General features: G+C 43.2%; 1 protein-coding gene across 1 annotated transcript in view; it reads left to right on the top strand.

Moving 5' to 3' along the window:
- The window catches only part of ROR1 (receptor tyrosine kinase like orphan receptor 1), a 272,791-nt gene extending 269,705 nt beyond the window's left edge, over positions 1-3,086 (top strand). The window contains exon 9 of the mRNA XM_054981388.1: positions 303-3,086. Coding sequence (XP_054837363.1) covers positions 303-1,727 — 1,425 coding nt within the window. The 3' untranslated portion in view covers positions 1,728-3,086. The remainder of the gene's footprint in view (positions 1-302) is intronic.
- The last annotated feature ends 22,943 nt before the right edge of the window (positions 3,087-26,029 follow it).

Genomic DNA, 26,029 nt, shown 5'->3' with positions numbered 1-26,029 from the left:
CTGTAACTCAAGGGAGTAGGAAGAAAGGTGTCATTCAGTCTACAATAGGTCCTGACCATGGAGTTCTCACTTAATTACTTTTATCACTTACTTCTTGCATGAAAACATGAAAGTTGGAATGTTGTTTTTTTAAATCCTATATATAAACTGGAGATGGCATATCCAACTTTCTTATAGAAATGAAGTCTTCTTGAGAAACAAGTTTGTTCCTAAATTCCAACTGCTTCCTATAGTTTCAGGCCTATGGCAGTGTGAGTTGGGCCCAAAATAACCTTTGACATGTATTGTTTTCTTTTTAACAGAGCAAAGCTAAGGAGCTTCCTCTTTCTGCTGTCCGATTTATGGAAGAATTGGGTGAATGTGTATTTGGCAAGATCTACAAGGGACATCTTTATCTACCAGGCATGGACCATGCTCAGCTGGTTGCAATCAAGACTCTAAAGGACTACAATAATCCACAGCAGTGGGCAGAGTTCCAGCAGGAAGCCTCTTTGATGGCAGAGCTCCATCACCCAAACATTGTTTGTCTCCTTGGTGTTGTGACTCAAGAGCAACCAGTCTGCATGCTTTTTGAGTACATGAACCAAGGGGACCTCCATGAATTTCTTATTATGCGGTCACCACATTCAGATGTTGGGTGTAGTAGTGACGAAGACGGCACTGTAAAATCCAGTCTGGATCATGGAGATTTCCTGCACATAGCAGTCCAGATTGCAGCTGGGATGGAATATTTATCAAGTCATTTTTTTGTCCATAAAGATCTGGCTGCTCGCAATATATTGATTGGAGAACAGCTCTATGTAAAGATTTCCGATTTAGGATTGTCAAGAGAAATATACTCTGCAGATTATTACAGAGTTCAAAACAAATCTCTCTTGCCCATTCGCTGGATGCCCCCTGAAGCGATTTTGTATGGCAAGTTCTCTTCTGATTCAGATATCTGGTCCTTTGGTGTTCTGCTCTGGGAGATTTTCAGCTTTGGACTCCAACCCTATTACGGATTTAGTAACCAAGAAGTTATTGAAATGGTAAGGAAACGGCAACTTTTACCTTGTTCAGAAGACTGTCCTCCCAGAATGTACAGCTTAATGACAGAATGCTGGCATGAGCTACCATCTCGGAGACCAAGATTCAAAGATATCCATGCTAGGCTGCGCTCTTGGGAAGGATTATCAAGTCATACTAGTTCCACTACTCCTTCTGGTGGAAATGCTACCACCCAAACAACTTCTCTTAGTGCAAGCCCAGTTAGCAACCTAAGTAACCCAAGGTATCCTAACTTCATGTTCCCAGCACAGGGTGTACCACAAGGCCAAATTGCTGGATTTATTGGCCCACCAATGTCTCAAAACCAGCGCTTTATTCCTATCAATGGGTACCCTATTCCTCCTGGATATGCTGCTTTTCCAGCTGCTCACTACCAGCCGTCAGGCCCACCAAGGGTAATTCAGCACTGTCCTCCACCAAAGAGCCGTTCACCAAGTAGTGCAAGTGGGTCAACTAGCACTGGTCATGTGACTAGCTTGCCCTCTTCAGGATCCAATCAAGAAGCAAATATTCCTTTGCTCTCTCATATGTCCATGCCAAATCATCCAAGTGGGATAAGTATAACCGTGTTTGGAAACAAAACTCAGAAACCCTACAAAATTGACTCCAAACAGGCATCTTTATTAGGAGATTCCAATATTCATGGACATAATGAATCTATGATTTCAGCAGAGATGTAAATGTCAGGCCTTTGTAAATAAAACTTTTTACAGTATGGACTAGAAAACTGTAGAGGAGATTTATATTCAGATATTTTATTGGAGATTCTTCTGGTTGTATAAAAAGACACTTTCAATAAGTATCTTCTGTGAAGTTTATTTGTGCTTAACAGGATAAAGAGGTGCCAACCAGATTTTTTTTTAATTGACAGTTTGGTTATACATGTAATACACAGATATTAAGACAAAATTTGAAATAAGTGAGGGGAAAGTCTGTGTGTGATTTTTTTAAGGAAAAAGAAACTTGACTGTGACACCTTTTATTCTATCACTGTAGTTTTAATCAAGTGGTTTTTGCATCAGTAGCATCATTATTCTGAACACTTACATTAATATTTTCATTTGTATGAATGAAGTGTGATGGCCAAGTGTGTAGGACAGTTATAGTAAAACAAGATGAGACACTGAAAGATCTGTTGATAAACAGCAGCAACAGGAGGAGCTAGGGGGTGGCTGGGGCATCAGGAGGGTTTAATTCTTTCCTCCATGCCATTTTCCTGCCTAGCTGCTCCTCCCTTGGACTTGCTATTTACCCAAATGAGGCAAGCATACTTGGTTTTCCTAAGGGGGGAAATTCAACTCTAATTGTATCTTTGTGGGTCAGGAAACTAGCTCAGGTGGAAAGAGCTGAATCAAATACCCATGTGGCTGCTATTTCACATTTTGATCCTAAACAAAGATTCTGCCTACCTAGTGATGAATGTAAGTTCATGCATAAACTCAAAATGCATAAAGCATAAAATGTGTTCATGGTATAGAAGCAAGATATTGCTAGATTACAAGAACGATCAGCTAACATCTGCTAAAAGTGCAATCTTAAAAACACTTTCCTGGGAGTAAATCCCATTGAACATACCTAAGTAGGATCCTGAGTAGATCTGCTTAGAAGTGCTCTCTTGAATACATGGTACTACATAAAATAAATGACTGAAAAATATATTTCTTGACTTTATATCTGTAGTTGCAATAGAACTTTGTATCTTGTTGTTGCTATGCAACCTTCTAATTAAAAACAGTGTAATCCTAAACAGAGACTCCCATTAATGGGCCTAGAGTGGAGTAACTCTGTTTAGGATTGCACTGCAAATTTCTAAATTCTTATTTTGTAATAGACAATCAAGTTTCCCAAGAATATTTATTATTTCAGGTAAACATAACTTTTATAGTGATAACCTTGAAATGAGACATCTACATTCCATCAGATATATACAACAATTTTCTGGAATTGTTTATGATAACTTTTGTATGTCATTTCAAATGTGAACTAGAATTAATTTTTATTAGAAAATACTGCATTGTATTATTGAAATTTATTCAGGTATAACCAGTTTGGATTATTTTGAAACCACTGTAATTTTTTTTAAAAAATACTGTGTTTATTGCAGCTCAGTCTAAATAGTTTTTGTTAGTTACACACACACACACACACACACAAACTATGTTTGGACACTTGACAGTAACTCTTTCAAAATCTTTTGCACAAAATGTGTTTGTTTTGTATAGCAGAACTGAAAAATACATACTTGCTTTTCATTTCTCTCTCTCTCTCTCTCTCTCTCACACTCACTCTTTCTTTCTTTCTTTCTTTCTTTCTTTCTTTCTTTCTTTCTTTCTTTCTTTCTTTCTTTCTTTCTTTCTTTCTTTCTTTCTTTCTTTCTTTCTTTCTTTCTTTCTTTCTTTGGAACAACCTGGAGATGCCTTGAAAGATACGGGGGTATTTATTCACAGCTTGAATACACAGGGGTTTTTTTACATTTAATTACTGTATTATTTTTATTGGATCTGCTAATTAAGCCCTTTGCACTAAAGCTACTATGGAACCATAACATCACAGGCTGTTTTGTACAGGTGTTCATATCTGTATTTTTAACATTGGGATAATATGAAACATTGCTGAGTAGATACTGGTGATTATTAAAACGTTGTAATATAAAACTATACACATTTTCTAAATCATAAATATCTAGTCTCAGATTTAAAATCACATCCTACTTTTCTCCCTCATATATATAAGTTCACCAAAACAGCTTTTTATTAGGGAAATACAGATTCTTGAGACTCTTTTTTATATCTGGCATTCCAGATGTTTGAGGGAAAATATAACAGGGATAACAATTAATTATGACTATTAGTCTCTCTGGGTGGTGGTTATCCAGTATTTCACATTTTCCTCCTGTTATTCCAGTTTATGCCCATTGAAATAAATGGACTTGGACTGAAATGATCTGCATAAGATTGCACTGCATGTACGGGTGGGGAAGAGGCATGTATAACATTTTGTGACAGTGAGTTTGTGCATATACAGCTTGGCCTAGATGTTCTTTTCTCATTTTGTATTTGGTGAAGTGAAATTATGGTTCATAGGGTAAATGGGGTAAATGTGCATTGCTTAGCCACAACTTGATTACATCTCAAAAATGGCCTATAATAACAACAACATTCGATTTGTATACCGACTTTCAGGACAACTTAATGCCCACTCATATCGGTTTACAAAGTATGCTCTTATTATCCCTACAACAAACACCCTGTGAGGTGGGTGGGGCTGAGAGAGCTCCTAGAAGCTGTGACTAGCCCAAGGTCACCCAGCTGGCTTCAAGTGGAGGAGGAGGGAATCGAACCCGGCTCTCCAGATTAGAGTCCCGCACTCTTAACCACTACACCAAACTGGCTCTCTATTGTAGGAGTTCCAGACTTTGACTAATAAAAGTAGTAACCCGAATCTTGTCAGATCTCAGAAGCTAAGCAAGGTCAGTCTTGGTTAGTAATTGGATGGGAGACTTCCAAAGAAGACGAGGGTTGGAGAGAGAGAGACAACCAACCACCTCTGTTAGTCTCTTGCCTTGAAAACCCCAGCAGGGGTTGCCATAAATCTGCTATGATTTGAGGGCACTTCCTACTACCGCTGAGCACTTACAAAAGATTTTCACAGTAGATGCAGTAGTGCAATTGATTAGCTTGTGCCATCAGAATTCCTTTGACGATCCACTATTTGGCACAGAGTTTAACCTTCCTGCCGGTTAACTCTCCCTTTGCTTTAAGCTGTGATTGCTGAAGAGATTGTTTTATATTCACTAGTGCAATATATTTATCAGTTCATAGCACACTTGCTTATATGTCAGCAAAACACAGGGCAAGTGCCATGCAGCAGTGCCAAGGGCTTTGCTGAGATGACTGGTTCATTCACAAGATCATCCATTGTGGTTTCCCTGTTATACAAGCTTTGCTGTTGCTGTGTGACACAGTAATTCACTGGACCAGACCAGACTTGCCGATTTTCATGTGGAGTCTGGTGATCTCCTGGAATTACAACTGATATATAGTCTGCATAGATTAGTTCCCCTGGCGAAAATAGTAGCTTTAGAAGGTGGCTTCTATGGCATTATATCCTGCTCAAACTCTGCCCTCCTCAGGCTCTACCCCCAAATCTCTAGGAATTTTCCAACCCAGAATTGGCAACCCTATACTTCAATGTCCTTCTTGTGATGGATCAGAATTGATTTTTATCCATTTAATAGAACATATGATTAATTAAGGTAGGCATATCCTACTAAATATTAAACCACCATGACATTGTGATATTTCCTCATATTTAGATAAGCAAAGCATAGTCCTGTTTTTCTTTAATATTCAAGATATATCTGTCACAAATATTTATTGAACTGTATCATATTCAAATTAAATACAATAATTAAATACATAAATACAAACTATATTTTGTTTTTTGGTATGTATTTGGCATGCCAGTTGAACTGAGTACAGTTACAAAACTCAGTGAGACAGAAACCCTGTACAGTACCATAGACTGACTGTAGGCCCTGTGGTGATGGGAGAGGAGTAGCAAGGGCAAGGCAACAGAACACACTAAACACCTTGATGGAGTTGAAAGAGGCCACAATTTATTGATTATTGCTCATGGAGCATTAGCGCTGCATAGGGCATGGATCCCAGCATTGGCTGACCCACTTGCCAGCTGATGACCCCTCATTCTCTCAGACCACTTACTGAGGGGAGAACCATAGGATGACAGTTAGAGGGATACAGGGCTTTTTTTCAGCAGGAACGCGATGGAACGGAGTTCCGGAACCTCTTGAAAATGGTCACAACTGGTGGCACCGCCCCCTGATCTCCAGACAGGGGAGTTTAGATTGCCCTCCGCACCACTGAGCGGCGTGGAGAGCAATCTAAACTCCCCTCTGTCTGGAGATCAGGGGGCGGGGCCACAAGCCATGTGACCATTTTCTCCAAGGGCAACCCACTGAGTTCCATCACCTCTTTTCCCAGAAAAAAAGCCCTGGAGGGATACCACATGGACGGACACTGCTATGTGGATCCCCTGCCACCTGGATGTCCCAACAGCCCCTGAGCCAACCATGGCTGACCATGCTTCATTCCCCAGCCCGCTTAAGGGGATCCCCATCATAGGGAAACTGAGCTTGCAGGCCCTGTTTCCTACCAAATGGATCCATGCCCAGTGCCCAAACTGCCTGTCCCAAAGTTGTGATAAAAGGAAAGCAAATACAACCAACAGCTGCATGACCCCCATGACATGCTGCAATCACCCCAGAGTCCAGAAACTGTGTACCACTAGAGAGTCCAAATGATTAAGCTCAAGGGAGGGCCATGTGAGTCTGTTGGCCGTGAGCCAAATGCCAAGGGGTGGGGTCAGCCTGCCTAGATAAATGCTGGTGGTCGACCTGAGAGGGAACTGCATCTCTCAGGTCTGTTGCCCTTTTCCCTGCCTCCACTGCCCGGGCCAGCCTGCCTTGATTGCCTGGACTGAGTATTTGAACTGGGGCAGCAGGCACTGCCCTGCAGAGGTCACCAGAAGCCTCCGTGCCTCAGACAAGCATGGCAGCCACCATGCACTTGCCCTCCTCACCCCGTGGTCCTGCAACTGAGTCCCCCGCATAAATCTGGATGTAGTGTTTAAAGCAAATGCATATACATCGGTTGTAAGGAACAAAGTCTGTTCACTTTAAAAAATAAAAGCAACCAATATTTAGATAAATGTGTGATTCCAATTGCATATGCAGTTGTACACACACTGAATATAATATAAGAATCATGCATGAATTGTACAGTGAAGAGGATGGCCATGTGTTGCCAACCTCCCTTGTCTGGGACAGGAGCTGTGCTTGTTTGCACAGCTTTCAAAGCCATGAGAGCCATTCCTTTTTTAAAAAAAATTTTTATTGGTGAGTACATAATTAATACACACATTCCCCATCTTACCTAAATTATATCAACCCCCACCCTTTCCCTCCCCCCTCCTTGTAGACTTCCAACAGCTTTCCAACCTTTAACCTATCTTATTACTTAACTTATTTTCAACTATATTCTTCTAAATCATATATATGTTATATCTCTTCCTCTAAGCATATTCGAATTCTTTTATATATACTATATCAAATCCACTAATATATCCATTCTCTACGTCACTATTTAAACTGTATATTTTAATAAAGTCTCCTTAATAATAATACTAGCTTAGATTAATTAATTGCTAAATTTTCCCATTAATGGTAAAGTTACTTCTCTCTTCTGTTTATAAAATCACAAATTAATAGTTCTCAAACTGCCACAATCCTCCTTTCACATCCCATTTTTTTCCTAAGTATTGTTTCAATTTCCCCCAATCTACAATATATTCTCCTGGGTCAAGATCTTTCAGTTTTCTTGTCATTTTGTCCATTTCTGCCATGTACAGCAATTTGTATATCCAATCTTCTATAGTTGGTATTTCTTGCACTTTCCATTTCTGCGCGTATAAAAGTCTTGCTGCTGTAATCATATAAAATAACAATGTTCTGTACTGCATTGGAACATCTTTCATTCCCAAGTTCAGTAGCAACAATTCTGGGTTCTTATTTATTTGGGTTTGCAAAACCTCATTAATTACTTCAATGATATCTCCCCAGTATTGCTTAGCTACCTCACAAGTCCACCACATATGGTATAATGATCCTTCATGCTTTTTACATTTCCAGCATTTATCTGACATATTAGTATTTCCTAGCGCAATTTTCTTTGGTGTTAAATACCACCTATACATCATTTTATAAACATTCTCTTTGATATTGGTACAAGTTGAAATCTTCAATGTATTTTTCCACAAATGCTCCCAAGATTCCATTGTTATTTCTTTATGAAAGTTTATTGCCCATTTCACCATCTGGACTTTGACTGTCTCATCTTCCGTATGCCATTTTAGAAGTATTTTATAAATTTTCGAAATTTCTTTTTTACCTTCTTGTAAAATCACTTCTTCTAATTCCGAGTTTTCGCCATGAGAGCCATTCTTCATGCTGCCTTCTCAGGAGTGGGGTCAAATTGCAGTCTGCCTGGGGAACGGCTCCATGGGCAAGACAGGAAGTCTCATCAGGGGCTGGAACAGCCATGCTCCCTGGCATCCTTGATAGGTTGTGACCTGCCTGAAAGGGAAACAAATACATGTGTGATTAGGGGCCTAGCCTTGCACAGGCCACATCCAGATCTGCCACATCCTGGGAGTGTGCCCATGGCTGAAGGCCACGGCGGTGGCTCTGTTGTCACAGGTGCTGCCAGCAACCATATGATGGACGCCCCTCCAGAGGGAAAGTGCTGCTCGCCTGCATCTGGCTGTTTTGCTCCTATTGCTGCTTTGAATTCTGATCCTGAGAGGGAGACAGTCATGAGGTTGTGCACCTGCCATCATGGGGATGTTAAAAAAAGCATGCACACAGTCACCCATACAGCAGCCGTGCTCTCTCCTCTGCCCGAGGGGGAGTCCAGCCAAGGGAGTCTGAACAGAGCTCCAACATGAGCTGCGGGAAGCACCCCTGGAAATAGTTGTGTTGAGTGTGGCTCTCTAGGCAATTGCCTGTGTGGCAGGCATGGGCCACGTTGGCTCACAGGCAGGGGGTACATCCCCCACGGCAAGCCTCAACCACAAAGGCCAGGGTTGTGGGGGAGCACAAGTGAGGGGAGAGGGGAGGCCAGTGTGAACAAGCACACCGGGGCAGCAGCCTCCCCAACTCCTCTTTACTTGTTGATGCACTCTTGTCCCTCTCTAAGCTAGGACTCAGGAGATGGATAACCTGAAAGGGAACTTGGGTGGTAGCTGTCAGTCAGACATTCTGGATGTGGCTCTCCTCCCACATGTGAGTGAAAGATGTGCCCTGAATTTCACTAAGTACCCCCTTCTCTCATGCCCCACCACTGCAAGCACCCTCTCATGCCTCGCCTTCTAAATCCCCACAGCAGAGGGCTCTCAGGCAGCCTCCCCACTTCCCTAAGGTCATGGCGCCCTAGCCAGAGGTTATGTAGGGTGCCCAGGGAGCTGATAGGTCACAGGGGACGGAGCTTTCCTGTTGCAGGGACACAAGTGGATTGGTCCCCGCATTAGTCAACATCCTGTGCTCCGCCAGGCTACTTGGGCGGGCTTGGGCGAGGAGGGGATGATTGACTTTTCTCACACTATGGGCGCCTATGGGCTACACCACCATTTTTCATGACATAGCTTTCTGCCACTGCTAGAGGTGTTCCTGTGCCTGGAACAGCTTAGGAAGCCAACTAATTCATAGCTCACCCCCTGGCACAAAGATTTACACCCCAGTTATGCCTGTGCCCAGCTGCCCTGGCTAAATGCTGGCGGGAGACCCAGGTGGAGCTACGTTGAGCTGCTGTGCCATCATAGAGGGGTTACACTGGCATAAGTCCAGAATACGCTGCTGTAACTCCTAATCAGCTTTCAGTCAGTACTAAGTACCTAGTCAGTACTAAGACTTTTGTTCTTATGCTCTTCACAGATACTTAAATTCTTATATTTAGAGGCTTTTGTTCCCATGTTTTCTCTACTCTAATATGCTTTTTTTAAGGATTCTCTTTATCTTTTTGCAGAATGCTAGGTTTAAGAATGCTGGTACCCACTTTCTAGTACCCTAAACTCCTTTTCAAACAGCAATGCTTTCCTTCAATTTTTAACTGAATCTTAAGGTTTCCAAAAGGAAGTTTCCAACCACACCCAACCAGGGAACTCTTCACTTTCCAGAACTACCTCCCTGTTTAACTGGGTAGAGAAAGTCTTCTCTCCTTAGATCTATCCCTTTTCTTTGGCCTGAATGGGAGACTGCACCTACTTCACAAACTTCCTTGCCAACTTTTCACGAGTTCTCCTGTCAGTGTTAAACTGCTTCCAGATAGGACTAGAGATGGGCACAAATTGAATTATGACCCCAAAAAACGCATGAACCAGGCTGGTTTGTGGTTTGCGAACCAGTGGTTCGTGGAAGCTCGTTTCCACGAACTTCCACAAACTGGTCTACTGGTTTGTTTGGGTCGTAAAGGGGCAGTTTAGATGGCAATTTTGCCAGAGAAATGGCCATATAAACTTTGCCTGTGGCTTGCAAGCAGCAGGGCCTTTTAAACTATCAGCTGGCAGGCAGCAGGGGGAGATCCCCCCTTGCTGCCTGCCAGCTGTTTAAAGGGATCTGCTGCTTGCAAGCCACAGGGCCCTTCAAACTGCCCATACCCAAGCCACCAGCCCCATCCCCCAACCCACACTTACCTTGCCCTGTGGGCCCACGGCATTGTCCCCCTCCTCCCGCAAGGGGAGGGAAGGCTGTTTTTGGCCTCTTCCTCCACTGTGTGGGCCCACAGGGCGATGGAGGAGGCTGAAAACAGCCTTCCCGCCCCTCAAATGGCTATAGTGGAAAGGGGCATTTAAACCCCATGAACCGCAAACCACGAACTGGTTCGTAAACTGGCCCCAGTTCATGTCAGTTCCTGGTTCCTGGTTCGTGAAAACCCATAAACCATGAACCTCATGGTTCAGTTTTTTTGTGGTTCATGCCCATCTCTAGTTAGGACTCTGTTTGCGCAACTGTTCACGTTTGATTTCTCCCAGCTAGGGCAGGAGGGAAAAAACCCTCCCGTTTCCTGCTCATTTTACCCAATTAGGTTCCTTGGAGTAGCCTGTCACTCAAAGCTCTCTGTTTCTGTGAGAGATTAACCCATAACAATCCTTCAGCTGTTTAGACAGCACTTCCAGGCTTTTAAAAAGTGCGGTCTGTTACACCTAATATCTTCAGCAGTGATTTTATTATAGTGTCTCTTGGTGAAGCTTCTTTATAATTTTCTTTCAGAATGTTTTGTTGTATTTCTATTACATAGAAATACATGTATGTGAAGTTTTTGTCACTGTTTATGTATTAACTTTACACCATTCAGTAGTGGAAGATGAATTCATTTCCTAACCAGCTACTTTCTCTACTCATTCCAATATTCAATTAAATTGACCTTTTTAAAGCAATAATGAAATTATCAGAAATTGGAGAGAAATTAGGGTTAGAGGTTAGCTCTTTGTTGTGGTGATTACAACCTGGGTTATGTAATATTTATTTATATAGTACAACACTATTATCATAGTTTTAATAAAATTATGAGAATTTGTGAAGAGTTTAGTGTTAGGTTTTATTGTAACAAAACCTAGACAATATAGACATTAAAATACAAAAACCTGAAGGCTGAAAAATCAATCTGGGTCCTCAATTTGGGGGCTGGTTCCTAGAGCCGAAGAAAATTTGTCAAGGCTTCTTATAAGTAATTTGTTTTAGTTTTAAAAAACATCTACTGTTTTTGGTTGTTTGGATGAAGATGTCTGATGTTTTAAAAACCAATTAAAATGTGTCTGTATATATGAAGTATTAAAGAAAAAATACTTCTAAGAAGTGTAAATAGCTTGGCATTATTCTCTATAGCAAATTAATATTAATAATCTCCTTTGTAAATCAACAATACTTTAAAAGATCCTATATTCCTGGTACCAGTAGTTATGATTTCATGCCTTCTCATCTTGAATTAATATTTCCATGCCATTCTTCTCTTTTTAAAAAGAAATCAAGAAAGAAAAGTTTTACCTATATCAACATAATCTAATTAAGTTACAGCTTCTGAGTGACCTGCAGCAATCCTGCACAACAACAATGGAATTTTATTTAAATAACCTAAATATTGCAGTCCCCCTGCACAACAACTATTTTGTTGTGCAGGGGGACTGCAATATTTAGGTTATTTAAATAAAACTCCTTTGTCATTGCCACTAAAGAATCATAGAGAAGAAAAACTATGTACTCTCATTTCTAGCATTATATACATACCTATTACCTCATTAAGAAAAAAGGTGCATTCCTTTGTGAGACCATATTAAACCGCTCATCATTACCCAGAACATAATTATTTTTAAAAATTACTACAGATAACAAGGGGAGACTTGGTTGGATATCTAGCTCCTAAGGAAATGCAAAAAGAAATGGAAAAAAGGAAAGGAGGGGGGGGGGGGTCAAGCACCAAAACAAACACAAGTACCCGGCAGAGGACCATTGTTAAAATCATATTAAAAACGCAGCAAAGGGATTTTCTTTTGGGGGAAAAAGTGATCAATTTTAAATATAAAAGAGAAAACCAGATATGAGAAAGCTTCATTTAAAGTGCGGTCTTATGCATAGGTCTCCCCTTGGGGACTCTGACTGGCGCAGACTGCTGCAGCTCAATTACTGTCAGGAGCTAGGTGAAATGTGTATTTCACATTTGTGTATACACAAATGTGTATTTCAAGGTTTTGGCCACCACATACAAGCCCTTCACTGCCTTAGTCTCTCATAGCTACGGACTGCCTCTCTCCCTATGCCCCATCACAGCAGCTTTACTCTCCCTATAACCCACCCTGCACATGGGCAAAATCAACAGCTGCCCATATACATACATTCTCTTTGGTGGCCTCCACCTTATGGAATAGCCTGCCTAATAAGGTTAGGAGGGCTCCTACTCTCCTGGCTTTCCATAAACTATGCAAGACTGAATTATTTAGGAGGGCTTTTTTACACTGTTAATAGTACTGTGCTGGAAATGATTCAGAATCCTCTGAAAAAGGATTTGGAGCATAGACTATAACACCACATACTGTCTGTTGCTGTAAGTGTGCTCCCACTGGTTAGTTTCCATGTCTTGTAATATGTCATGTCAATTTGCTTATGTCTTGTTTCAGCATAATTTTCAGCTTTGTATCAGATTTCTGCTTGTTTTTTTCTGCAATCCTTATCTCATTGTATTGTTTATTGAATGTTCCAACTGTTGCCCATACTGACCACCTTGAATCTCAGCAAGAAAGGCAGACTATAAATAATGTAAATAAATAGATAAGTCAAAGTTCATTGAAGTCAAACATGCAGTGCTCTAGAATACATGCCATGACTAAAAAGAGCACCACATATTTGCAATACCGTGTTTCAAATCAAATGAATGTACCTGAAAACATTTTTGCATCTCTAAAATGAAGGAGGCCGGGAGGGACATATTAAACCTGAACATCAAAATAGAAACTGAAACTGCACTGCAAGGTATACAAAAATCAAAAACAAAATAATCAAACTCAGAAAAAAGTGTATTGCATGCGGCCAAAGGCCATCATAACAGCAATTAAAATGCACAAGTAAAACATTAAAAGAGAGCAATAAATAACAAAATAATAATGCTGAAAGCCAAGAGTAAATTAAAACTCATAGCGGCTTCATTATACACAGGTGAAGGAGTATCAGCCATTAAGCAAGGTATACACGATTAATACAAAAATTAATACAAATACAAAAATAAGGAAATTGAAGCCAGACAGAAACTCAAGTCTGGTCAAGAACAGATACAAGGGGGCGTGGCGTCGGCTCGGAACGAGATGGACGCGTTGTGCTGAAGCTCCGTCTTGATTCCACCCCAGGCCCCTAAAACAACACATTCTACTTCACGTTTCTGAAATTGACATGAAGGGTAAGCAGGATCAGTCTTTCAAGAAGTAAAATATAAAGGCAGTAAAGAACTTACAAACGTATTTCCCTAGTTCTCAGGCTGAAAGTGCTGAGGGGGAAACGGAGGGAGGGAGGGCTAATATGGCGGCCGCGGGAAGCTCAGCTGAGGCACGAAAGCTACCGGCCGTACCCTATGACCCTGCACTGAAAACGCTGCTAAAAGAGATCGAAACGAGCTTTGCTGATCGGATCTCTATCATGATGGAGCCCCTATCTAAACAAATAAATGAAGTTAAGCTGGTGCTGGATGCGGTAGCTCAAAGGACGGACCAAGCCTTGTCCCAAACGGCAGCTTTAAAAGAAGATGTTCGGCTCCTCCAGTCTGAGAACAGCAAAGTCCAAAGCAAAATCCTGGACATTGAATTTCAACTGAGGAGTTCTAATTTGAAGTTCAGAGGACTGGAGGAGGATTTTACAACAGACGTAGACCTTTCTACTTTTCTCTCTGACTGGCTGGCAAGTGAACTACAAATGCAGGAGGGAGCAACCGTCGCCATTTCTAAAGCGTACAGAATTGGCGCCAAAAATAATGAAAGGAGGAAGGTGCCGAGAGACGTAGTGGCAATGTTCGTTGATTGGAAAATAAGGAAACAAATCCTGGAAACGGCCAGAATGAAAAGATTTCTGATGTACAAAGGAGCAAGAATTAATGTTTTCACAGATCTCCCTTCTGAAATACTTGAAAAACGATGACAATTTAAAAGCGTAACAGAAGGTTTCAGATCGGCCCAAGTCGACTACAGCTGGACCCGCTTCTCTACGCTCCGTGTTAATATCAACGGCAAGGTTCATTTCATTTTGACACCTGAGGAGGGACGTCGCTTCATGCAGGAGCTCGGCATTGAAATCGCCATGGAGACGGAAGCGGGCGCACAACGGAGGAAGCGCAGCATGCCTTTATCGCCACAGAAGACCAACAAGATTGCTGCCCGTGATGCCTAACCACGACTGTTCTGATTGTCATGTTTGTATGAAGTAGAATGTTTAAAGCTAATACTATCCATTTCATTTAAGGGGGGCGGGGTGGGATTGAATGAGGGGCTTTTTGCTTTATTTAGCTCCTTTTTACAGGCAGTCCTTTCTGTTGGTCTGTAGCCGAAGCTCAGAGGGGTTCTCTTCGCTGAGCTTCTGAAGACTGCCTAGCAACGAGATAACCAGTACTTAGTTACTGAAGTTTTATTTGCGATCTCCTTGCTTGCCCCGCCACTCAAATAGCCCACTTGATTCTAATTGATAGATCAGCTGTGAGGGGGGCGACCACTGTGATTTTCAGCCACGTTGAGATCTTCCCTTCCCTAATTAATTAACACCACCTTCCCAACTGTAATAAACCCTGACACAAAACGCGCTAGTTACACTAGCTAATTGATTAATCATTGAATATATTTCAAACTAGAATAAGGGGGGGTAAAGGGAAATCTTTTTAACAGTACTTGATTTTGGGGGGATTGATTCACATTGCTGAAATTAGTAAACACTATAATCGCATAGTTAATAATTTTAATTTTTTTATTTTATTTCTACCATATAAAGGAAAGCCAATAAATTCTCCAATTGATCAAATATACCCCACGTGATTGACTACCCAATAGGGATTGGTAGGGCCTCACGAAGTGATATGGGGTTGAATCTTAGGATCTCATCAACTGTTTTAATATTTATCTCTAATCAACTTGAAATATTATAATTAATTGAGGGGAGAGGGAGGGGGGTTGTCTAAAATTGGGGGGTTTGATTAATAGCTTATTGATTTTGCACTGATTGAGGACGTAAGAAGCACTATCAACAATTAATTTCTGAGTGACCGCCTCTTATTGATTATACTTGAAGCCACTTCATATCTGTGTATACGTATCAACTTGATCTCCTACAGAACTGCTTGCAAATTCCTCCATTAATTGATCATAGCTGTTAGACCATTTGTTCATATAGCTTAACATATAGATACAGGGTAATCAACTACTTTACTATCCATTTCAAATCGACTTTCACAATCCTGAGTGTCTTAGAGGCGGGGGAGGAGGGTCCTATTATTTTGGGGGTGTCGATCTTGCAGTCAGCTGTCTGCGAATTATTGTGTGATTCCTCTCTCATAACCAGGTTGGTTATATGTTATATGTTATATAGTTAGATTTAAGGCATAATATTTTCTCCCTACATTTGAATAGTTAGAAGAACTTAGCTGTGTTTGGCACTAGTGTTGATAACTTCTTATTTTGTCTACCTTACCTGCCTGTGCTAAGCTGCACTATCTTAACGCCGTACTGCTCGGTTGGCAACAGAAGCACCTTATTTGCTTGTAACACTCCGATAGTACCACTTTGGCCTAAAGAACCTCACACTTCAATCACAGGGTACCTGATTGCTTAGCAATGACCTCGCAATCAGGTTTGCATGTTGTCACCCAAAATTTAAGGGGGCTCAACAACCTTATAAAAAGGAGACGAGTCCTATCGAAATTAGCAAAACTTAATGCTGATGTGGTTATGATTCAAGAAACTCATCTCCATGCGATGCACGATGAGGAGCTTAAGGCCCCCTGGATTAAAATGCAGTTTCATGCGAAAGGCTCCTCAAAGGCCCGAGGAGTGGCAATACTGTTAACTAAAAATTGCCAGTTTGTACATAGGGCTAGTCTAAAAGACTCTAAGGGACGATACCTCTTCATCAAAGGCCTACTGGATGACCGGATGGTCACACTGGCCTCAATATACGCACCTAACGCAAGCCAGCTTGATTTCTTATCTGAAACACTGCAAAAATTACAGAACTTTCAAGAGGGACCGGTGATAGTAGGTGGGGACCTCAACTTGATAGAGAACCATAAATTGGATAAATCCTCATTTAATCGTACTAACGCCAATCCCAAAAAGGTACTTAACGCTTCATCCTCAACCTCGAAGCTGCTGACGCTCCTTAATCACTTCCATCTAATTGATGCCTGGAGGGAGCAAAATAAAACGCTTAGGGATTACACCTATTACTCCTCACGGCATGATGTATACACAAGGATCGATTACATTCTTGTATCAACAGATCTTTCTAATAGCATGAGCCACTCTGAGATAGGTACCATAGATTACTCGGATCATGCCTGGGTGGACTGTAGGGTAAACCTAACCTCTGAATATCCTAGGGAAAGGTATTGGACCTTTAATAAGAACCTCTTACTCAATGATAGCACTACTAAAACGATAGAACAATATATTAAACAGTATCTAGAAGAAAACAGAACAGGACAAACCTCAACCCAAATGGTTGTCAGACTGTGGCTAAATAAGGTACTCTCTGCAAGATTCCCTTTAGAAGCAAGAATAAGTCCAATGTCTGGCAAAGGAAGCTTTATTGCAGAAAAGGTCCATTATAGTCCACTGTCCTGAATAGGAGACTCAGGATGGTACATGATCATTGTTACCAATGAAGAGCAAGCATAGGATACAGAGTAACAATACCCATCTGGAACAGCCTCCCCCCATAGTTCTCAAAACAACATCTTTCAGTCCTGGGAAGCTGCTCTCCTTCAAGGCCAATGCTTGGTGGAACGGTGTTAGACACAACAATCTCCTCTGGTGGGAATGCTGCCTGGGAACTGGTGCACCTGGGGAGAAAGCACTTAAACACTAGAAGCATTAGAAAATGGAGTCAGTATAGTTTAGATATATACTGGACCTGACATTCTGCCCCCCTTAAAATAGATCCCCCCCTGGCTTATATGGATAGCGAGTATGAAAAGCTTTGGTTAATCTAGGAGCATGAACATGTGCAGAATTCACCCATTCATCGTAACCAGAATCAAAGTCTTTCCAGCGAATGAGGTAAAAAAGCTGGTTTCGCTTGAGCTTAGAGTCCAATATTTGTTGTACCTCATAGTGTATTTGGTCGTCAATCAAAGTTGGAATGGGTGGAGCTCTTATGTGCCATTTGTTGTCGGTGGGAGCTCTCTTTAGAAGGCTGACGTGGAACGTATCATGCACATGGCGCAGGTTTTTAGGCAAAGTTACAGCAACAGTCACCTTATTTATTATTTTGCGCACAGGAAAAGGTCCCAGGAATTTTAGAGCGAGTTTGCGGCTGGTTTGAGCTAGCTTTAGGTTTTTTGTGGAAATATACACATGATCTCCAGGTTGTAATTCCCATTCGGCCACACGATGGCGATCTGCGTATTTTTTGTAATCCAGTTTGGCTTTTTCGAGGTGTTTCTTAATAAGAGTCCATTGCTGCGCCGCCTCCCCCCACCATGAAGATACATCTGGCAGTTTAGAGGAATGGAGAGGGGGTGCGTCTAACGGGAAGGGATCGAAGTGAGTCCCGTACACAATTTTGAATGGAGCCTCTCCCGTTGAAGCGTGTACACTGTTGTTATAGGAGAATTCGGCTAGGGGAAGAAGGTCCACCCAATTATCTTGTTGAAAATTAATGTAGCAACGAAGAAATTGTTCTAAAATTTGGTTAGTTTTTTCAGATTGTCCGTCGGTTTGTGGGTGGTGGCTTGAACTGATACCTTGTTCAATATTCAACATTTTCAAAAGCTCCCGCCAGAAGTTGGCAACGAACTGTCCGCCGCGATCCGAAATCACCTTGGACGGAAAAGAATGTAATTTTACGATGTGTTTTAGAAACAGATCCGCTAGTTTTCGAGCGGAGGGTATAGCAGTACAGGGGATAAAATGGGCTTGTTTGGAGAATAGATCTACCACAACTAAAATACAATTGTGTCCTTTTGAAAGAGGTAGATCAGTGATAAAGTCCATAGAGATTACTTCCCAGGGCCTGTTCGGCGTTTCTAATGGTTGCAGGAGGCCCGGAGGTTTCCCTTTCCTGGTTTTTGCGCTGAGGCAAACAGGGCAGGAACTAACGTATTGGGAAATGTCTTTGCGCATGCCCGGCCACCAGAATTGTCTTTGAACTAGGTGTAAAGTTTTCAGGTACCCATAATGTCCAGCAGTGGGAGCATTATGACAGCCTCGTAGGGCCTCCAAATTTTTATGATCTGTCCAGACCTCAAAAGGGTATCTCGCCCCCTCCAGCCAATGCCTCCAGTTTGTGAGAGCTGCTTTCACTGCAAAGGCCTCCTTCTCCCACACATTCCAATTTCTTTCTGCCTCTGAGAACTTTCTAGACAAGAATGCACAAGGCCGCAAATTCTCATCCTCCCCCTTCTGCAGCAAAACCCCCCCTATCGCCGTATCGCTGGCGTCGACCTGTACTATGAAGGGGGACTGTTCGTTGGGGTGGGAGAGGATGGGTTCCGTTACAAATTGCTTTTTAAGGCATTCGAAGGCCGTTTGGCAATCGGGGGTCCATTGTAGTTTAGCAGAGGGTTTTTTGGCTTGGTCCCCTTTATCTTTGGTTTTCAGCAATTCTGTTAAGGGGAGTGTGATTTGGGCGAAATTTGCGATGAAGTCTCTATAGAAGTTGGCAAAACCCAGGAAGGATTGCAGTTCTTTGCGGGTGGTGGGTGTTTGCCAATCTTGGATCGCCTGTATTTTGGCTGGATCCATTTTCAACCCCTCTTGTGAGATACAATACCCAAGGTAAGTGAGTTCGGTTTTATGGAATTCACATTTGGACAACTTGATGGGCAGTTTATTTTTCATCAAGGTGGCCAGGACCTTTTGTACCATTTGAACATGTTCTTCCTCGGTGTTAGAATAAATTAAAACATCATCAAGGTACACCACCACCCCTTTGTATAGAAATTCATGTAAAACTTCGTTTATCATGGACATGAATACAGACGGGGCTCCCGTCAATCCAAAAGGCATAACTAAGTATTCATATTGTCCGAGGGGCGTATTAAACGCGGTTTTCCACTCATCCCCTGCCTTGATACGAACGTGGAAGTAAGCATCTTTTAGATCTAATTTCGTAAAGATCTTACCTTGGGCCACGACGTTGAGAAGGTCTCGGATGAGCGGTATAGGATAGGCGTTGTTGGTGGACACTGCATTTAGTCCTCGGAAATCCGTGCACAGTCTAAGTCCCCCATCCTTCTTTTTCACGAAGAGAACTGGAGCGGCGTGGGAACTAGAGGCTGGGCGGATGAACCCTCGTTGGAGGTTGGTGTCGATGAATTTCCGGAGCTCTTCACGTTCATGGAGACTCATGGGGTAGAGCCTCCCTTTGGGTAGTGAGGCTCCTGGTAAAATTTCCACCGCACAGTCCGTTCGTCGATGCGGGGGCAGCGTGTCCGCTTCCTCCTCCGAGAAAGCGTTTAGAAAAGGCCAGTAAGGTTCGGGTATTTGGTTGACTTCTTCTTGGGTAAGGAGGGCCTTTTCTTTCTGAGTAGGGTCTTCGCCCCAGTTTTGATTCCAACGGTGAAGTTTACAGTTGGCATGATTGAAGGTAATACATCCTTGAGCCCAGTCTATGTAGGGATTGTGATCACATAGCCATTTGCTGCCTAGAATTAACGGGTACTTGGCAGTAGAGCTGATGACAAAGGACCTCTTTTCCCAATGCTGTCCCATGCCTGTGATCACCGGGATGGTTTCAGTTGTGACCGGATTCATGTTGGTACCATCCATTTGTTTAAAAATTACTGGATTTTGTAATTCCCGAGTTGGTAAGACTAGTCCATTGACTAGAGCTGGGGCTATGATATCTCTTGAGCAACCCGAGTCAATAAGAGCTTGCACCCGAATGTGCATTTTTCTCTCTGGGTTGATTAAAGTCACTGGCATGAATAAAATGGACCCAGGTGGCCGGTTCCGTGCAGGGACGGGCTTGGGGCGGATCTGTCGTTTGGGCCCTTTTACGACAGATCCATCTCGTTTCCCGACTGGGGACTTTCTGGATTGACTTCTGCAGATGGGGAAGCGGGATCGTATTTCATAACTTCTTCCGCTTCCAGCCCTCTTTCTGAGGCTGGCCTTTGGGAAGCGCCGCGGCCTCTGTTTGCTCGTGGAGCTGGAGTCGGGCGTTGGAGCGTAGGGAACGGAGCAAAGGTTGGACGCCGTAATTGGAGCGGAGGTCTTTGCACAGGCCGGTAGGGGCATTGTGTTGCAAAGTGACCAGCCTGTCCGCATTGCAAACACAGCCCTTGTTGCCATCTAGCATCTCTCGCTCCACGGGTGGCGTAGCCAGCTCCCCGAGCTCCCTTCTGTAAGGTCAATGGTCTTCTTTGTCCCGTTTGTTGTTGTTGCTCAACCAAACGGACTTCTAAAATGCGATTTTCCACTTCGCAAACAAGTTGAATCCAACCTAACAGCGTAGGGGGATTGTCTTGCATGAGGGCTCTGTCCAAAAGTCTCGGATTAAGTCCTTGTTTGAACAGAATAATTTTTGTGGACTCCTCACACCTGGGGCACTTGGCAGCCAATTGTCGGAATTTCGTGATATAGTCTCTCGCTGCCATGCTGCCCTGCTTAATGGCCTGCAATTCTGTTCGGGCCCTGGTTTCCTCTAAGGGATCTTCATATTGTGCTCTAATAGCATCCACCAACCCCTGGAGAGTATCGAGTTCTGGGGCCCCGATATTATATAGTCCTACGTACCAGTCCGCTGCTTTCCCTTGTAAGCGGGAGCCGAGGTGTTCAATTTGGCTGGCCTCGCTGCCGAAGAGGTGTCCCCACCGGTTGAAGAATTGCACGACTTGCACTAGAAAAAAGCCCAGTTTGGAGGGATCCCCGTCAAAAGTGGCGTCCAGTTTCACCCAACCCATTGGGAGGTCTTGCCTCGGAGCCGGGGCTGGGTAGAAGTCCGCCGGAAGCCTCAATGGCACTTGAGGTATGAGGGGACCCGGTTGTGCTGGCGGTGGCCTCACCGGTTGAGCCGGGGGTGCCGGCCTCGGCTGGGCTGGCGGTGGTGCTCTCGGCAGGGCTGGTGGCGGTGCTCTCGGCAGGGCTGGTGGCAATGCCGGAGGTGCTGGCCGTAGCGGTTGAGGTGCTGGCGGTTGAGGTTGGTGTGGCGGAGTAATAATCGGCCGCTGAGGGGTGGGTTGGTGGGGTCGCAGTGGTGTAGGTCCCATCGGTTGGGTCGGAGGCGGTCTTACGGGTTGTTCCAGTGGCAAACGTATCGGCTGCAGCGGCGGGGTTAGTTGTGGTCGAAGCGGAAGGGGCCGCAGCGGCGAAGGCCGAATGGGTGGAAGGCCGCGCGGGCTTGCCCCTCCGGGCGTTGTTGTTCTGGGAAGCGTCGGCTGGCCTTTTGGCGCTGGTAGACCATCTCCCGGAGGTTGCCCGACGGGAACAGTTTCGCGCGGTTGACCAGGGGCTCCCCCCCCCGATGGAGCCACGGGTGCTCCCGCTTGGTCCGGCCGGACCGTTTTCGGGGAAGTATGGGGGGGTATCACCGGTGTATCACTTGGCTTTTCCTCCCCTTCCGTAGGCCTCTCAACGGGGGTCTCGTCTGGCGGCACATCCCCTCCCGTGATAGGAGGTTCGATGGGAGTCTCACCGGATGGCACAACCGGGTGGTCCCTTCTCGGTGGAGTTTCCCGCTGAGGGGGAAGTTCCTTGGGTTGTTCTCCCGATTCGCCAGGATAGGTGCCCCCCCCGCCGGTAGGCGACGACCGCTGCTGAACTTCCTCCATCGGATAGGAGATGACACTTTGAAGGGTAGCTATCTGTATCGCCATCTCTTCAGGAGACAGTCTTTCCCCTGCCCCCATTGAGGAAATTAAATGAATGGCGTGAGCCAAGCTTTCTTCCATATCCATCAGCTTAGCTTCTAATTGTTGTATACGACTTGGCCCTGGTTGTTCGCTCAGGGAACCTTCATTCGCTGTACTCACCGGGGAGAAAGGGCCCCACGGAGGAGGGTCCCCTTGAACTATTCGCGACCTCGCGGCTAGAATTCCCTTGGCCATACCCGTCACGGCCGAGATGCTGGTATCTACCGCATAGGTGCGACCTCGTATCTGCTCCCAACTTGGTTCAGGGACTTCCGTTGGCTCCTTCCACGGGGCAAGTTCAGAATAATCCCAACTCAGGGCGCCTCGGCGAGACGTGTCCCCCTCCATCTGCTCAAACGTCCTGTTCCAATATCGCCATGGTTGGCTACTATCTAGTTCCGGGACGGTTTCTAGGCTTCGGCGCCCGTCCATCGAGACTCGTGGATGGAGTCCACCTGCCCGGCGCTCTCTGGTTTCTCGGGGTCTGGCTCCCCACTCCGACGGGGTGGGCACCGAGATCAAGGGGAGAGCGGTTGCTTTCGGCCTTGCCCCGAGATTGCTTTCGGTCTCGTTTCGAGTACTGAAGTCGATGAGAGGCAGGGTAGAAGTGGAGGCTCCGGTTCCGTTCCCGGTTGCTCCCAGCTCCTGGGAGTCTTGGGTTTGCACCGGTTGATTGTCGGGAGACGCATACGGATCAAACAAAGGATCCCTGTCCGGGACAACCTTGGATTCCGCTGGGCCCGACGCAGACATGATTGGTAACAAAATGTCAGACTGTGGCTAAATAAGGTACTCTCTGCAAGATTCCCTTTAGAAGCAAGAATAAGTCCAATGTCTGGCAAAGGAAGCTTTATTGCAGAAAAGGTCCATTATAGTCCACTGTCCTGAATAGGAGACTCAGGATGGTACATGATCATTGTTACCAATGAAGAGCAAGCATAGGATACAGAGTAACAATACCCATCTGGAACAGCCTCCCCCCATAGTTCTCAAAACAACATCTTTCAGTCCTGGGAAGCTGCTCTCCTTCAAGGCCAATGCTTGGTGGAACGGTGTTAGACACAACAATCTCCTCTGGTGGGAATGCTGCCTGGGAACTGGTGCACCTGGGGAGAAAGCACTTAAACACTAGAAGCATTAGAAAATGGAGTCAGTATAGTTTAGATATATACTGGACCTGACAATGGTGTGGGATGCGCTTAAAGCAGTATTGCGAGGGAGGTTAATAGCGCTCTCGGCATCTCTATACAAAGCTAAAACACAGCAGAAACAGACCCTGATTGACAAAATTAACACCCTAGAACGTCTACACAAAATGAATGGCAGTAAAAAGGTATATAAACAGCTACTACACGAACGTAAAACCCTAGAGGCATTAGAAACTCAGCAAATTCAGAAAAATCTTTTATACTTAAAGCAAAAATACTGGTACCACTCCCCTAAATCCCTACGATACCTAGCATGGAAAGTAAAAGACAAAAAAATCAATAGGCATATCAGGTTTATCAAAGATTCCAACAACCGGGTGCTCACTAGACCTGTCGACATAGTAAAGGTGTTTTGGACGTGCGAGGTAGCAAGGCAGTACTGGGGGGAAATAATAAGAGTAATAAGTGAGATTTTACAATTTCAAATTAATAAGAACCCAGAACTCCTGCTACTGAATTTAGGAATGGAGGGTATTCCAGCTCAACACAGGACATTGTTATTTTACATGACAGCAGCGGCCAGACTTTTGTATGCGCAAAAATGGAAAGTACAAGAAGTGCCAACAATCGAGGACTGAATATATAAATTGCTGTATATGGCGGAAATGGACAAAATGACAAGAAAATTGAGAAACCTTGACCCAGGACAGTTCAACACAGACTGGGAGAAGCTGAAACAATATTTACTGAAGAATTGGGAGGTGGAGGAGAACTGTGGCAGTTTGAGAACTATTGAAAAATAATAAAATGCAGAGGGGGGTGATCTTACCGGTGGGTGGAGAGGTAAATGTGAATTTCTAAGCAGCTATTTTATTAGACTATCATATATATATATATATATATATATATATATATATATATATATATATATATGTATATATGTATATATGTATGTATATGTATATATATATATATGTGTGTGTGTGTGTGTGTGTGTGTGTGTGTGTATAGAAAGTAATTAAGTATAGGGATAGACTAACTAATATCATTTCTGGTAATTGTACAATGTACTAAATTGAATGATTTGGTTTGAAGATATATAGGGGTTAAATTGATTGATGATTCTTGATGATAGTATAATTGCATAATCAAAGTAAAATAATTATATAACTAAAGTAGGACGAAGCTGAGATATGTAGAAAAGTAATATATAGATTGCAAGTTAAATTGGTTGACTTATATGAATTGTTCATAGAAATATCTGAAATTATGCAAAAGGGGACAAATTGTTTGTTTAATATGGTAGAAGGGACCAAAAGATAGAGTACAGAGTATCAAAATAGTTAAAGAATTATGCTTAGAAGAAAGATATTGTTTAGTTATTATTCTTATTATTATGTTAATGTAAGTAAATAAGAGAATACAGCGGTAGAGAGATAAGCTTAGAAGAAATTGAATGTATACGTTAGTTAGACAGAATGAATTTAAAATGAGTAAGGGAAAAGGGACAAAGGGTTGGAAAACTGTTGGAAGTCAACAAAAGGGGGAAAGGGAGGGGGTTAGAATTAGGAAATAGGGGAATTGAATGTAATGTGGAATAATAATATGTCTAATCCAATAAAAATTTTATTAAAAAAAAAAGACATAGTAAAGGTGTTTAGAGACTTTTACGCCAAGTTATACTCCTCAACCAAGCCAGACAAAGAGAAAATCAAACTATATCTGTCTAAGCACAAAAATATTAAACAATTAGCGGAGACCCACAAAATGATAATGGACAGTCCTATCTCCAATGTTGAGCTCCTTGACTCCATCAAGGGCTTGAAACGCAATAAAGCCTCAGGGCCGGACGGCTTCCCGGTGGAATTTTATCAGAAATTTGCGGCAACACTGCACCAGCCCTTGCTTTCGGCCTGCAATGACATTTTTGTGTTAGGCACCTTACCTGGAACATGGTCAGAAGCTAACATTACATTAATTCCCAAGGAGGGCAAGGATCCTTCGAACCCTAGCTCTTACCACCCAATATCTCTTCTAAACACAGAGTATAAAATCTTTACCTCGATCCTAGCGAAAAGGCTGAACTCTTTTATAGGGAAATATATTTGTAAAGATCAAATAGGCTTCATCCCCAACAGGGATATCTCGGAGAACATTTATAAAGCTTTAAATATACTAGCTTATAGCAAGCATTACAATCAACAACTACTGCTCCTATCCCTAGATGTAGAGAAGGCTTTTGATTCGCTTGAAATCACCTACCTACAAGAGCTCCTGTCCCACATGAATTTTGGTTCTGATTTCCAACATGTAATTAAAGCCATATATGACTGCCGCCATGCAAAAATTAAAACCAATGGTGTCTCCTCCCGCTCACTCACCCTTCACAGGGGCACACGACAAGGTTGTCCGTTGTCTCCCATCCTTTTTGCTCTAGCGATCGAACCCCTTGCTGAAGCTATAAGGTCTAATGTGCAAATCCATGGAATAAAGGTCACTGACAACACCTTTAAATTGTGTCTCTTCGCCGATGACCTTTTGCTGTTTATCTCTCACCCTCTAGACTCCCTGAAGTACCTCCACAAAGAATTGGCCCAATTTGAACTAATCTCAGGGCTAAAGGTTAACCAAAATAAGTCAAGTTTTCTCCCCATAAATTTGCCTGCT

The sequence above is a fragment of the Eublepharis macularius genome, chromosome 5, assembly GCF_028583425.1.
Source record: "Eublepharis macularius isolate TG4126 chromosome 5, MPM_Emac_v1.0, whole genome shotgun sequence".
Taxonomy (NCBI): Eukaryota; Metazoa; Chordata; class Lepidosauria; order Squamata; family Eublepharidae; genus Eublepharis; species Eublepharis macularius.
Note: the sequence above shows the minus strand (reverse complement) of the source record. Positions and strands in the feature narration are given on the sequence as shown.